The sequence below is a fragment of the Carlito syrichta genome, unplaced genomic scaffold (genome assembly GCF_000164805.1).
Source record: "Carlito syrichta isolate Samal-C Ts95f unplaced genomic scaffold, Tarsius_syrichta-2.0.1 Scaffold288970, whole genome shotgun sequence".
Lineage (NCBI taxonomy): Eukaryota > Metazoa > Chordata > Mammalia > Primates > Tarsiidae > Carlito > Carlito syrichta.
In genome coordinates this window covers 120,729-133,870 of record NW_007233066.1, presented here as the reverse complement: position 1 = coordinate 133,870, position 13,142 = coordinate 120,729, and the positions used below count along the sequence as shown (strand labels likewise).

At 35.8% G+C, this 13,142-nt stretch overlaps 1 protein-coding gene across 1 annotated transcript in view; it reads right to left on the bottom strand.

Moving 5' to 3' along the window:
- Positions 1–626: 626 nt before the first annotated feature.
- The window catches only part of CADM2 (cell adhesion molecule 2), a gene marked incomplete at its 5' end in the record, with an annotated part of 131,117 nt that continues 118,601 nt past the window's right edge, over positions 627–13,142 (bottom strand). Inside the window, one exon of the mRNA XM_008054035.1 lies at positions 627–802. Within this exon, the coding sequence (XP_008052226.1) occupies positions 627–802 (176 nt within the window). The remainder of the gene's footprint in view (positions 803–13,142) is intronic.

The following is a 13,142-nucleotide window of genomic DNA, read 5'->3' as shown; positions in this document are numbered from 1 at the left end:
GACATGTCACACAACCCATGCTTCTGAAGTTGAACTGTTTCTTTCCATTTTCAGGTGTATGCTGTATGTGAAACTGCGGCTTGGTTGTTTAGAGGATCTTAGCCAAACGGAGATGAGTACTATGTAACTTTGGCTTCTTTAATAATGCCGAAGATCTTGTGAGCTACACAGCTGTGGAAATCAGAGGCCTTTGTTGAGATATTGATAGTGATCACGCCTCAAATGCATTACCACTCTTTTTGGTAAATCTGTTTAAAAGGTAGATTACATTGATAGTTTGTTACCTGGGTCCACTGTGAAATCTCACATATTTTCCTTGCTACTTTGGCTACACGTTTCCATATATTTACAAACACATCATCAACCAAATGATTATAGTTGGGTTTCAGATCTAGAAATAAATAGCAAACTCTCTTCTATTTTCCTCTCATCAGTGGCTCACTCTGCGACCTTTGGCCATTGGCTAAACATTCTTTTGCTAAGCCAATCCCACTCTAAAGTTGAGTGAAGTAATTAAGAACTCCCTGAGTATTTCTCTCTCTCTCTTCGCACACACCCATAGGCACACACTCCGAGAAATAAACAGATACACACACTCATACAATAATTCACGATGAAGCTAGTTTTTAGAAGTTGTTGGCTAATGTTAAGAGGATGCTCATTAAATATAACTTACCTTTATGTCTCGCCAGATATCGACCAAGCAGAAATATTGAACACAGCGTGACAAATACAACTACAGCCACTATTCCTCCTATGAGAGCATGGTCGGGGCCAGTCTGGCCAGCCAGCGCGTTGGGATCTGGAAACGAGCGGAAAATTGTTCTCGTTAATGTTATTTAGTCAGAAAATGCATAAGTGCATTCACATGAGTTATGCTGAAAATTAGCATATTACTATTAAAATAAAATAACATTAATGTGTATTATCCAGTCAACAAATATGTATTGTGAGTCTATAATATGTAAGGCATCTGAGAATATGACATCTGAGACATCAATTGCTATTGTTATTGAGTTTACATTTAAGAAAAGATTGGGTAAGCGAGTACATATAAAATATATAATTTTGTATAGTTTATGCCTTTTCTTCCACCTCATCTGTGTTTACTATTACATTTCTTTAGTGTAACAAGCACAATTATATCACTATTTAGATAAAAATGTTATCCAAAAGGCAGAGGCTGAAGATTACAATATGAGACTAGTCCTTGCAATATGATTTAAAACTATGGAATTGATTAACTCCCTCAAGGGTGTCTAGGTAAAGAAGAGGTTTGAGAACTGACCATTGGGGAACTTTCCTATTTAAAGTCAAGGAAGAGGATGCACTTCTAGCAGAGTAGACCAAGAAGGAGAGAACAGGAAGGTAGGAAGAAATCTTAGAGAGAACACCACCATTGAATAGCAGAAGAATGTATTTTGGTGGGGGTGGGGAGCGGAAGTGAGTTGCAACTCTCTTTAATGTTGTTGACAGGAAGAGAAAGATGAGTACACAGCATTGAAGATTAAGCACGTGTGAAACGTGTAGCTATAGAAAAAGTGACTGGAAAGAGACAAATTAATAATATATATTTACATTCTGCCTTTAATAAGAGCCAGCCGGGCACAGCGGCTCACGTCTACAATCCCAGCACTTTGGGAGGCTAAGATGGGATGATTGCTTGAGTCCAGGAGTTTGAGACCAGCCTGGGCATCATAGCAAGATCTCATCTCTATTTTTAAAATAATAAAATAAAATAAAATTAATTAACTAATCTATAAACACAAATTAAAGAGATTACCATAAATAATTTTTTAAATAAGCCGGCTATATGCAGTCTACAAGAAACTCTCTTCATCCAGGAACAGTGGCTCACAGCTATAGTTCCAACTACTTGGGAGGCTGAAGCAGGAACATTATTCGAGCCCAGGGGTTTGAGGCTACAGTGAGCTATTATCTTGCCACCGAACTCCAGCCTGGGCAACATAGCAAAACCCTGTCTCTAAGAAAAAGAAGAAGAGATACAGAGAGAGGAAGGAAGGAAGGAAGGAAGGAAGGAAGGAAGGAAGGAAGGAAGGAAGGAAGGAAGGAAGGAAGGAAGGAAGGAAGGAAGGAAGGAAGGAAGGGCTCTTTAAATAAAATGTTACACAAAAGTTAAAAGTAAAAGGATGGGCCAGTCCTGGTGGGCCACTCCTATAATCCCAGCACTTTGGGAGGCTTAGGCAGGAGGCTTGCTGGAGCATAGGAGTTTGAGATCAGCTCAACATAGTGAGACCTTATCTCTACAAAAAAAAAATCAAAATATTGGCTGGGAGTGGTGAGCACACCTGTAGTCTCAGCTACGCTGAGGCAAGTGAATGGCCTGAACCCAGGAGGGCAAGAGTGTAGTGAGCCATGATCGTGCCACTGCACTCCAACCTGAGTGACAGAGTGAGACTCCAACTCAGGAAAAAAAATAAAAATAAAAATAAAATAAATAAATAAAAATGTAAAAAATTATAAATAAAGATATTCCAAGAAAAAGATAAACCCAGAAAAGAATGGCTTGTTTTCAAGCAGAATTGAAAAGATCAAAAAGGCCCAAACATTTAATTGCTCGAAAATTTGGAAAATTAGTCTTATGATAAAGGATAGACCCGAGTGGAGTTTTGCTTTGTTTTGTTTTGGAGTCAGAGTCTCACTCTGTCACTCAGCCTGCAGTGCGGTGACATGCTCACAGCTACCACAGCCTCCACCTGCTGAGCTCAGGTGATCCTTTGGCCTCAGCCTTCCAAGTAGCTGGAACTTCAGGCGCATGCCACCACTACTGGCTAATTTTAAAAAATTTATCGTGGAGAAGAGGTCTTGTCAAGCTGTGCAGGCTGGTCTTAAACTCCTGGGCTCAGGCAGTCCTCTCACTTCCGCTTCTCAAAGTGATGAGATTACAGACATGAGCCACTACGCCCAGCCCTGAGTGGAGCTTTGAGCAATAAAATCCGCTAAGACTCAGCCCTATGGCAAAGAGCAGATTGAGTGTACTGCCCCTTCTCCCAAGTTCACTGTTGCATGTCTCCTCTTGGCAGATGTTTCTAATTTAATCAAGGGATTTAGAGGAGGGAAAAAGTAAAGAAATAAACTAGGCTTGGCAATAATGCCTTAACAAACCAGAGTGGATTATAGGAACAACCATCTGACAGACTAGGCATCGACCGTGTTTTTAATGGAATTCTTGTGTCAAAAAATCTTATGTCTAGACAGTAAAAACAATCTGACGGTTTGAAATTTAGACCCCCTAAACTTGATGAAAGCTAGAAGTGGACTATCAACGCTGTGGAGCCCGGATGAAGGGCGTATTCCCAACACCTGCTTCAGATGTGATTATGGACTGTGATTGACACGGTTGGATGCCCCAGAGGGCAGAATTGGAGAATCTAGTTTCTTTCAGCAACCACAACTTTTGCCATGTCATTGGGACCTTTTAATGCCAGAGTGGTATGTGTTCTTAGTTACTATGGCTCAGTGATTACTCAGTGTTTCCCATTCTTCCTTCATTTCCAGATAAGGGCATTTATTATTGAGGAGTGCTTCTCCTTTTCTGTTATACCATTGTTTGGGGATACAGAGAAGCATTAATAACTTGTCTTGTAGGGGTGGGGTTCCTGGATTATTATATCCACACATCTAAGGATCTTGGTCTTTGAGTTGGATAACACTGGCTGGATGGGACTCTACCTTGTTTCTTTGGACAGGGTGTATAGGAGCTTGTGTGAGTAAAAAGAGATGAAAAAAAAATTTGGTGATCAGAAGGGTATATTGGGGCAGAGATTTCTAGCAGATAACACATATTTCTCTTGTTTTCAGTGTTCAGCTAAGAATTTTCCAGTCTCCATTGCAGCTGGGTGTAACTGTGATTTGTGTTCAGGAGTTCCCAACTCCCACTAGTCCAGAGCTTGTTAGGAACCAGGCTGCACAGCAGGAGGTGGGGAGGGGCAAGTGGCACTCCATGTTCTGTCAGATCAGCTGCGGCATTAGATTCTCCCAGGCACACAAACCCTACTGTGAGCTGTGCTTGTGAGGGACCTAGGTCACTCTAGGTTGAGGACTGCAGTTCTGGACATCTGATCAAAGGCCCAGACAATAGAACCCTCCCACGTTTATCCTCTTGGGTGATCTGGAAATATAAGCTGAAGATAAGAGAGCCACAGGGATAACTAAAGCTCCTGGTCCCCAAGTGTCGATCTGGAAGAAAACTGCCCAACGAAGATTATATGTATCGAAGTACTCAAGAAAAAAACAATGCTTTATTTTTAAAATATTGAATATTAAAAAGTAATGCTATAGCAGATATTTACAGTTTATGTTTCCACTATGTAGTTCTTGTCTTATCTTTCTTCAAATTTCTGTCATTGCCCATACTTCTCAAAAAATGGAGAAAAAAATAAACCTGCTATATCTCTGAATTCCTTATTTCTATTCCTTGCTAGATACTTTGGGATCAATTTAAATTCCCACCTCTTACTCAAGTCTCCATACACAGACAATTGTCAATCATATTCGCTGTATTTGCTGAATATCTTTCAGATATGCTAAGGGAATTTAAAAATCACTCTTGTTCATACATCTGTACCTGTCTGAGTTCCTGAAGGTAGAGTCTTGCTGGACGAAGGGGTATAAATATTTTGTTAGACTTTTGATAAATATTGCCAAAGCACAGCAGAAAGTGTAAAAATTCACCCTCCATCAACAATACCTGAGGGATTCTTTTTCCTGAGGGATATTGTTCTAACATCAGAATCATAATTTTGGCTGGGCTCGGTGGCTCAGCCTGTAATCCCGTGCCCTTGGGAGGCTGAGGTGAGTGGATTGCCTGAGCTGGCGGGTTCGAGACCTGCCTGGGCAGCGAGACCTCATCTCTACAATAAATCTAAAAATCAGCCGGGTGTGGTAGCGCATGCCTGTAATTCCGGCTACTTGGAAGGCTGAGGTGGAAGGATCGCCAGAGCCCAGTAGGTCGAGGCTGCAGTGGCCGGGAGCGGTCAGACTGCACTCCAGTCTGGGCAACTGAGGGAGACTCCAACTCGAAAAAAAAAGAAAAAGAAAAAGAAAAAGAAAAAGAAAAAGAATCAAAATTTTGAAATTTTTGTCAATCTGTATTGGAAAAGTGATATCCCAACTGAAATATTTCAGATTCATTAATTACAGGTTAGTATAATGATGTCGAAATATTTTTGGCTATATTCATTCATTAATTTTGAGATCCTGTCTATGAAGTTTGTCTACTTTCCATTTAAAATTTCTCTTTTAATGATTTTCTTCACAAAAAAAGATTAATATTTTTTCTTTATTTTCCTTCAGGTATGGTATTTTCAGATACAGATAAATCTTAAAATTTTATGTATTCACACCTATCAAACTGTCATGTTGTGACATCTGACTTGTGGGTGACATTGAGATACACTTTTGCCATAATAACATTTTGCCATAATAACATCTTATGGCATATAGATCTATATTGCCATCTAGCCCTATTATTATATTTTAATCCAACTAAAGTGTGTTTTGGTCTGTGATTTGAGGCTAAAAGATAAAATATAACTTTTTATTCTTTTTGAGAGTCATCTGTTCTCTACAGAATTTCTTTCATCACTAATTTTTTGTAACTTACCATAAAATAAATGCCTATATATGTTATATGTTTCTGCATATTCTAGACTATACAGTCAAATCTAGTGATCTGTATGTCTAATTCTAAACTAGCATTGTAGTATCAAAAATCAGTTAAATGCTTGCAGAAGTAGTCTCCAATCAGGTTCAGAAAAGTTTTGGAAGAATCAAGAACAAATATCTTTTATTGGAATTGTAGAACTGTATAAATAGATATTGTTTTTCATGGTGTATTACCCCAAATCATGATTCTTCAGCTATTTATTTATTTATCGACACTTGTATTATTCAATCCAAACTTCACAAGGGCCCTATAAAGTCATCCCCAGGAATCTCCCCATGTGTCAGATAAGAAAGCCGAGGCTCAGAGGTAGCAGCCTAGTAAGTGTTGATACTTACCCACACGGCCCATCTGCCAGCCTCTCAGTCTCTCTCTGAAGGAGCTACCTGGCAAATCCCAACTCTAAGAAGCCTTCTAGAAGTTGCCGCCACACCTCAACCAGCGACTTCTGACTGATGGAGGTGATGAAGCCCAAGTCAAAAGTCCTGATTCTTCAACTATTTAAAAGTTTAGGGTCTTTTAGTAAGTTGTATAGTTTCTGATATCAAGTCACATGTTTTCATTAATGTTATTTTCTGTTCTTAAACACAATTTTTAATATTTCAAATATTCAAAAATATTACTGAATTAAACTTTATGTCTTCTTTCTCTCTTTCTTTTATGTTCATTCTTTTTTGTGCTTCATTTTCTAAAGTTTTGTGTCTAGTTAAATTTGTCCACATATGTTTACTTGTTGGCCATCAAACTTATTTAATTTTTCCACTAGTTGAAATAGCGTTTCAGCTTATCTCTCAATGTTTTTCTGTCTTTTGATACCAATATTATATTTTCATTTTCTACTGCATCAGTTAGCATTTTCTGTATAATAATGAAAATCAATATCATCTTGGTTGTGATGATCTCAGAATTGCATTTGGAATCTAAATGGATGAGGCACAATTCTCCTTTGGACAGTAGTTGGTTCCTTACACTTCTCGAAGCCTAGAGTTATTTTCACCATTTCCTATTTATCCAAAATTTGATAGTACAGATATTTACCCTCATACATCCTGTCTATTAAGAAAGAGAATTTCACAATAACAACTTCTTTAAATCTTGAATATCTAAATCTTATTTTGCTGTGGATAAATATTCCATTGGCAAAAAATCCCTAGTTTTTACTTTTTTGATGTAATAATTCTGAACAAGTTGTCAAAGCGTTTTGACTATTTGTTTGGGCGTTTCACCTTCTACCTCGTCACAAAAATAAATCTGAAATTATTCAGGCTTTTGTTGTTTGTTCTTTTTTAACAATAAGAACCCTCACTTTTTTTTTCTTGATTGCGATCAGAATTCTTTATTTTATCCTTTGTTATCTATTAATGTTCTACCTAAATATACTTTGCAACTAATCAGAATTTTTGTACATGCGTAAATCCATTTGTATTAAAAATCATGTTAGCTAATTTTTTTTTAACTTTATGAGTTCTTTTTTCTGCACTATATCTGATTAACAATTACTCTTCCACTTTCTTTCTCAGAAAGTTCATGTACACCCTGGTAGGAGCTCCATATTTTATGTTTCTTCTATGTTGTTCCTTATTTTCTTCCAAATGAATTTTGTTGTTGCTTGTGAGTTTAGTTTCTCTACTGTCTCTCTTTATTCCACTCTGTATTTACTTAGCTTTTAAAAATACTCATATATTATTTACATTAGAAAGTGGTATAACATTTTCTTTATTTAGTATATTAAATTCATTGGAACATTTGGGGAAATATGTTTTCTTGATGAACATTAATAATTTTCCTTATTTTATTGCAAACATCTTTTTGTGGGCTGCAGATTAATTTTTAAAATTCTGTTAATACATCCTTGCATTTTTTCCTTCTTTTCAATGTTATTATTGAAATGCTTTAAACAAAAAGTTTCTGCTGTGATGCTAATGTCTGTTCCATTCCTGTTCATCCTTAGTTCTGTAAATCAATCTAGCTACAGAAAAGATCTCTATAACTAAATATGGATTATGTGACATCTAAATCTAGTCTATGGAATGGAGAAAGAGTCTTGAGATGTAGAACACTGTTGGTGAAAGATCACATTGATTTATTTTTTATTTTTGCCTATAATCTTCATTCTTACAGTCAAATCTCAGATCATATGTGGGCCATTTCCCCTGCCTACATATAATGTTTTTATTGAGACAATTTCATCAGTGAAAATTTGCTTCAGATCAATTTAAATTAATCTCGTTCATCATCATTGTTACTTTGTTTCAAATATACTTATAGATATAATAATAAAACTTTTACAAAAGTTTTATTACAAATTTACACATATTTATTTGACCCCATTTATCCTTACAATCTGTAAAGGAAATACTTCAACTTTTAGCCTTTATTTCAACAACAAAATAAATAAACATACTGTCATAAGATTTTAACTTAAAAAAAAAAATACAGGTATAGAGAATGTTACTTGACATGTTTACTAGTAATTTTTTAAAGTAATTTTTTGAATATGCTTATTGTTGTAAACCCTGTCAGAAATAAAAATCTCTCCTTAATCTTATTCTCGGCAACTAAAACAAGTGATTGAGATTGAGTGTTAGATAAGTATTGCCTGAACAATGCAGGGAGAATTCAATTTTAATGGCTAAATTTCAGTGTAGTCTCTCATATTTTCCTACTGTCATAGCAATAAAAAGATGAAGTAAAGCCTTCTGAAATTTCCTCACTGAGACCTGAGTCTACATTATTATTCAGATAAATACATCACGTATTTTTTTAAAATCATAATTTGTTCTCAAGCGCTAGTCCATAATTTGCTGGAGTTAACTGTTAACATTGGAGTGAATTGCAGCAGATTTGAAAATATCTCAACCATTTCTTTTACCTAACAGTATACAACACATAAAGAATATTGTAAACCTAAAACTCTCTGAGCTTCATATCTTTCAGTTAGGGTTATTTGAATCTTAATAAAGGACTCCAAAGAAAAATTTATGTAAGTGATGATACTAAGGGGCAGTAATTTATCTAGAAGAGCAGAAAGTAAGATTAAAATATTAATAAGGAAAAATCCTAAATTATGTAATTCTAACACAGAAATCATTGCTGTGAGTTCCTATCAAGTGTCCAGTCTATCATTTTTTTGTTCTAAAAATACAAAGTACACACTGTAATATAAGGAATCTCTAACTTCCTAAGATCACAGCATGTAGAAGTAGAAGTTCTACATAGTTCTTTATTCAAGTGTTAGAATTATTTTACAAAAAATACTTTTATTCTTATATATAATTTTGTAAGCGAGAATATATTTCAGTTTTTGAGAAAGAGTTTTGAGGCTTTTTCTCTCTTATCCCACACTGTAAAAATTTTTTTTCCTTTTTAATGTCAATGTGTGCTCGGTTGAGATATTCCAGAGGCTATTCCAGAGGCTGATTTTGGAATAACAGAGTATGAAGACCCCATGGCAAAATTCTCCATTTAGAGGTCATGGGAAAGCAATTAATCCACAACTTGGCCACAATCTGGATGGTATTGGACAGCCCTCCAGGTGGTCAACAATTCAAGACAAATGTCAAAGCAAGATCTGCTCTCTATGCCACTTCCCGACACTCCTCCTTTTATTCTTTAAAATTCCTTATTCTCAGCCTAAAATTTTGAAATGGTTTCTTTGAGACATGAGCCTGGCCATTTCCCCATCTGCTGACTTTTGGAATAAAGTCACCTTCCTTCCACTAAATCTAATACTTACTTTTTTTGGCCTGCAAGCAACAAGAGGCAGAACTTGAAATCAGCAAGAATACAGTTAAAAATTAAAAGGTAGAAAAAATTGCAGCTTAAATCATTTTATTTAAAATATTTAAAAATTAGGTATCAAGATGATTTTTATTTTAAAAAGTAATTGTTACTAAATTTAAAATACATGTTTTCAAAATCAAATTTTGACTAACGGGAAAGTCAGTGAAAAATTTTGAAGAGGAAGACATTGCCTACAAAATCCTGGATTTACAAGTTGTTTACACCAAACTTTAAACCATTTACTATTATCTGTGTGACTTAGGTCAAGTTTCTTAACTGTCTCCTTTTTAGAATGCGAATACTTATTCCCCAGGATTGTCAACAACTAAAAATGTTCATACCCTCAAAGGGTTTAGTAGGATATCTGGCACAAAGGAAGCACTAGCTAAATGTTAGTTACATGAGAAAGTAAAAGGTGGAAAGTATAAGCTTCCATGTAGAAAAATATAGATTACCTTTTCAACCTTCTAAAAGACACATTTAGGACTTTTAGTATACTCTAGTAGTCGCTGCGAACCATTCTAAGAGACTATTTAAAAGACGAGGGGGGGATTAATAGAGGAAGATTTGCATAACTTGAGATTGGATGAAAAAGAATCAGGTGGGAGTCTGCTTGGTGAGGAATAAATGAGCGAATAATTTGTTGAGTATTTCACCCGTGTCAGGCTCTACGTTATAAATGGCTATTTTATTCAACACATGTCAAGTGTTGACTCCGAAAATCATTGTTATTCTTAATATAAAGATTGATAAACCATGGAAGAGCGTGCTTAAACTCGTTTTGAAATAATATTTTAAAAGCTTTAAAGATGATTATGAAAGTTTTTAGTATGGCTGGGATGACTTCTGTTTTGAGAACAAGAGTTGGTTGAGGTCATCTTTTCGCTTAAGCGTATTCTGTTTCCTTCCATCATGATGAGGAATCCAGGGTCCATCCATGCTAAACGATCTCTTGTTAGTGCTGCTCCTCCATGCTGTAAGAAACACTTTTTTCCCCTCTGTGTATGCAAATTCCAAACAACAGTGATCAGTCTCTCCTTGTCAATTGTCCCTGAATTATTTTATTCAGGAGTTTTTTTCACCTCTGGATTAATTCATTTGCTTACATTTTATCTTCCCCCAAAGATGTAAGTTTGCTTGAAATACGGGTTGTGTCCTACACTTGTAATACAGCTGCAACAGGACTTTACGCAGTTCTTAGAGCCAAGCAAATTGAGTGAGTGGATGGATAATATTAAATTTTTACACTAACTTCCAGACAGAAATTGTTTTTCATATACCAATTTGCAGTGCTGAGCAATGGATCACTGCCCCTTCATGATACTAAATTTCAGTAATACTGTTACTATCTGAATATTTTAGAAATTAATGCTAAATAAAAAAGACTCATCCAGATTTGTACTTAATTAATGTTTTGGATAATTTGATTCTAACATAATTTGATTTTTTTCCTATGTACTTAAAAGCCTACTTTCCTGTTTAAAAAGAATAACGCTTCAGAAAGAGGGTCACTGTGGTAAGACATTAAAAGTAGTTATACATAATTTATGAAAGAAAGAAAAAACTGTCCTTTCACAGTATATGACATTCGCAAAATCCCTAGAGAGAAATACATCACTACATTCACTCCAGGACCATTTAATATCTTCTAATTTTAAGTGCAATTACTGTTTCTAACAATAATGCCTAAGAACAATCTCTAAGAGGTAGAAAACACGGAAATATATAGCATTTGTGTATGTGTAGTAATTTACATATAATTTTAAAGTAAATAACGTGTATAGGGACTCTAAATCTATGAGTTTAAATTAAGGATACATCACACAACGGATTTTCAACAACAGGTTAAAGCAAATCCAACCAAACACAAAACTTAGCCTTTCCTCTCAAAGTGTATTTATTTATTGCAACATAAGTGTATTTCCATATCAAACCAACAAACAAATGACATGCCACGTTTTTATTTGTAAGAGTACATGAACTTCCTATTCAAAAGTTTTTTACAGTACTAATTATAAAGTCACTGTTTTGGTTTTCTGTTTGTTTGGTTCATTTGGTTTTAGTGCTTTGAGGTTGTTTAGCTTAAATTGATTAATCAATTAGTAAAGTGTCTGACAAGTGAAGTGTGACTGTCAGGAGTGCAGAAGTGAGGCATTGTCATATCCCGCACTAATTTCAGCATCAAGCTATAGATGTCCTCTTCGGAGAATTGTCCCCTTTCAGGATCTGCTCATTCTTTCTTCATTACTTATAGATAGCCTAATTATTTCACAATTTACTTTATCGGCTTGTATTTGTAAACAGTCAATAATGTACTGGACACAAATTTAAGAAAAATATACATATTTAAAAATTGTTATTCTGTCCTTGAGAATAAAAATTTAAGTTGAAAATTTTTCCTCAAATGGTGTTCTGATTTTTGGAAAAAAGTAGGTTCTAGCAGACTTCTTTTCACTGATCTTTCTTTCTGGTGAACTCAGACTGGTATTTCCTTGACTACTTTAAGTGAGGAAATTTTTCAGCTCTGAAGAATCTGAACCACTCCAGAGAGGACTCTCAACTGGTAGAGTAGTGTAGCTATTAGGACTAAGGACTCTTCACAAAATGCTTCACCATTTTAGTGCTAACATCCAACTTGAGATACAGAGATTACCTCTGTGATAACAAGAGGAAGGTGAAAGAAAGGAATGGCTTTCAAGGTTAGCTAGGTGATCAAAGGGAAAATGTTTTTTAATAACCTTGGGGCTATTTGCTGCTGGAAAAAGTCAGTAAAGTTACCCATTAGGCTCATGGCATAGAGTCTACTTTGTCCCCCTCAAATAGTGTCTCTAAGATCAGACAAGATCTGAAATATTTCACTCAGAACCATAAGGCCCAAATTCTAGTTTCAGTTTGACTGTGGTAGAGTTTTAGTTTCTTCCTCTATAAATGAGAATATATACCTGCTCGACTTTTCTCCAAAAAGTTATCATTAAAATCAGTTTATACGAAATCTACCATGCTCTGGATTTTGTGTGCCCCCAAATTCACACATTGAAATTCTAGCCACCAATGTTATGATATTCGCAAGTGTAGCTTTTGGAAGGTAATTAGGTCATGGGGCTTTGCTCTTATTAATGGAATTAATAGAGGCCTGAGAAAGCCGCCTTGGTATAGTCTCTTGATAGCAACTTGTGAGGACAAAGATAAAAGAAATCTTCTATAAACCCAAAAGACCCTTACCAAACACTGTATCTGCCAGCACCTTGATTTTGGACTCTCCAGTCTCCAGAACAGTGAGCAACAAATTTCTGCTTTTTATAAACTACCCAGTTTGTGGCAGTTTATTATAGCAACCTGAATGAACTAAAACAGAATACACACACACACACACACACACACACACACACACACACACACACCATCATCATCATCAAATATCTATCTATCTATATATCTCACATCTAATAGGCATTCAATAAAAATTATGCAAATAAAACAGTGCACTTCATAAGGTTAGACATTTTAAACAAACCTGTAGTTTGTAATTTGGGGTTGGTTTGATTAAAAAAAAGATACCCTAGCCGGGCTCGGTGGCTCAGCCTGTAATCCCGCGCCTTTGGGAGGCCGAGGTGAGTGGATTGCCTGAGCCCGCGGGTTCAAGACCCGCCTGGGCAGCGAGACCTCATCTCTA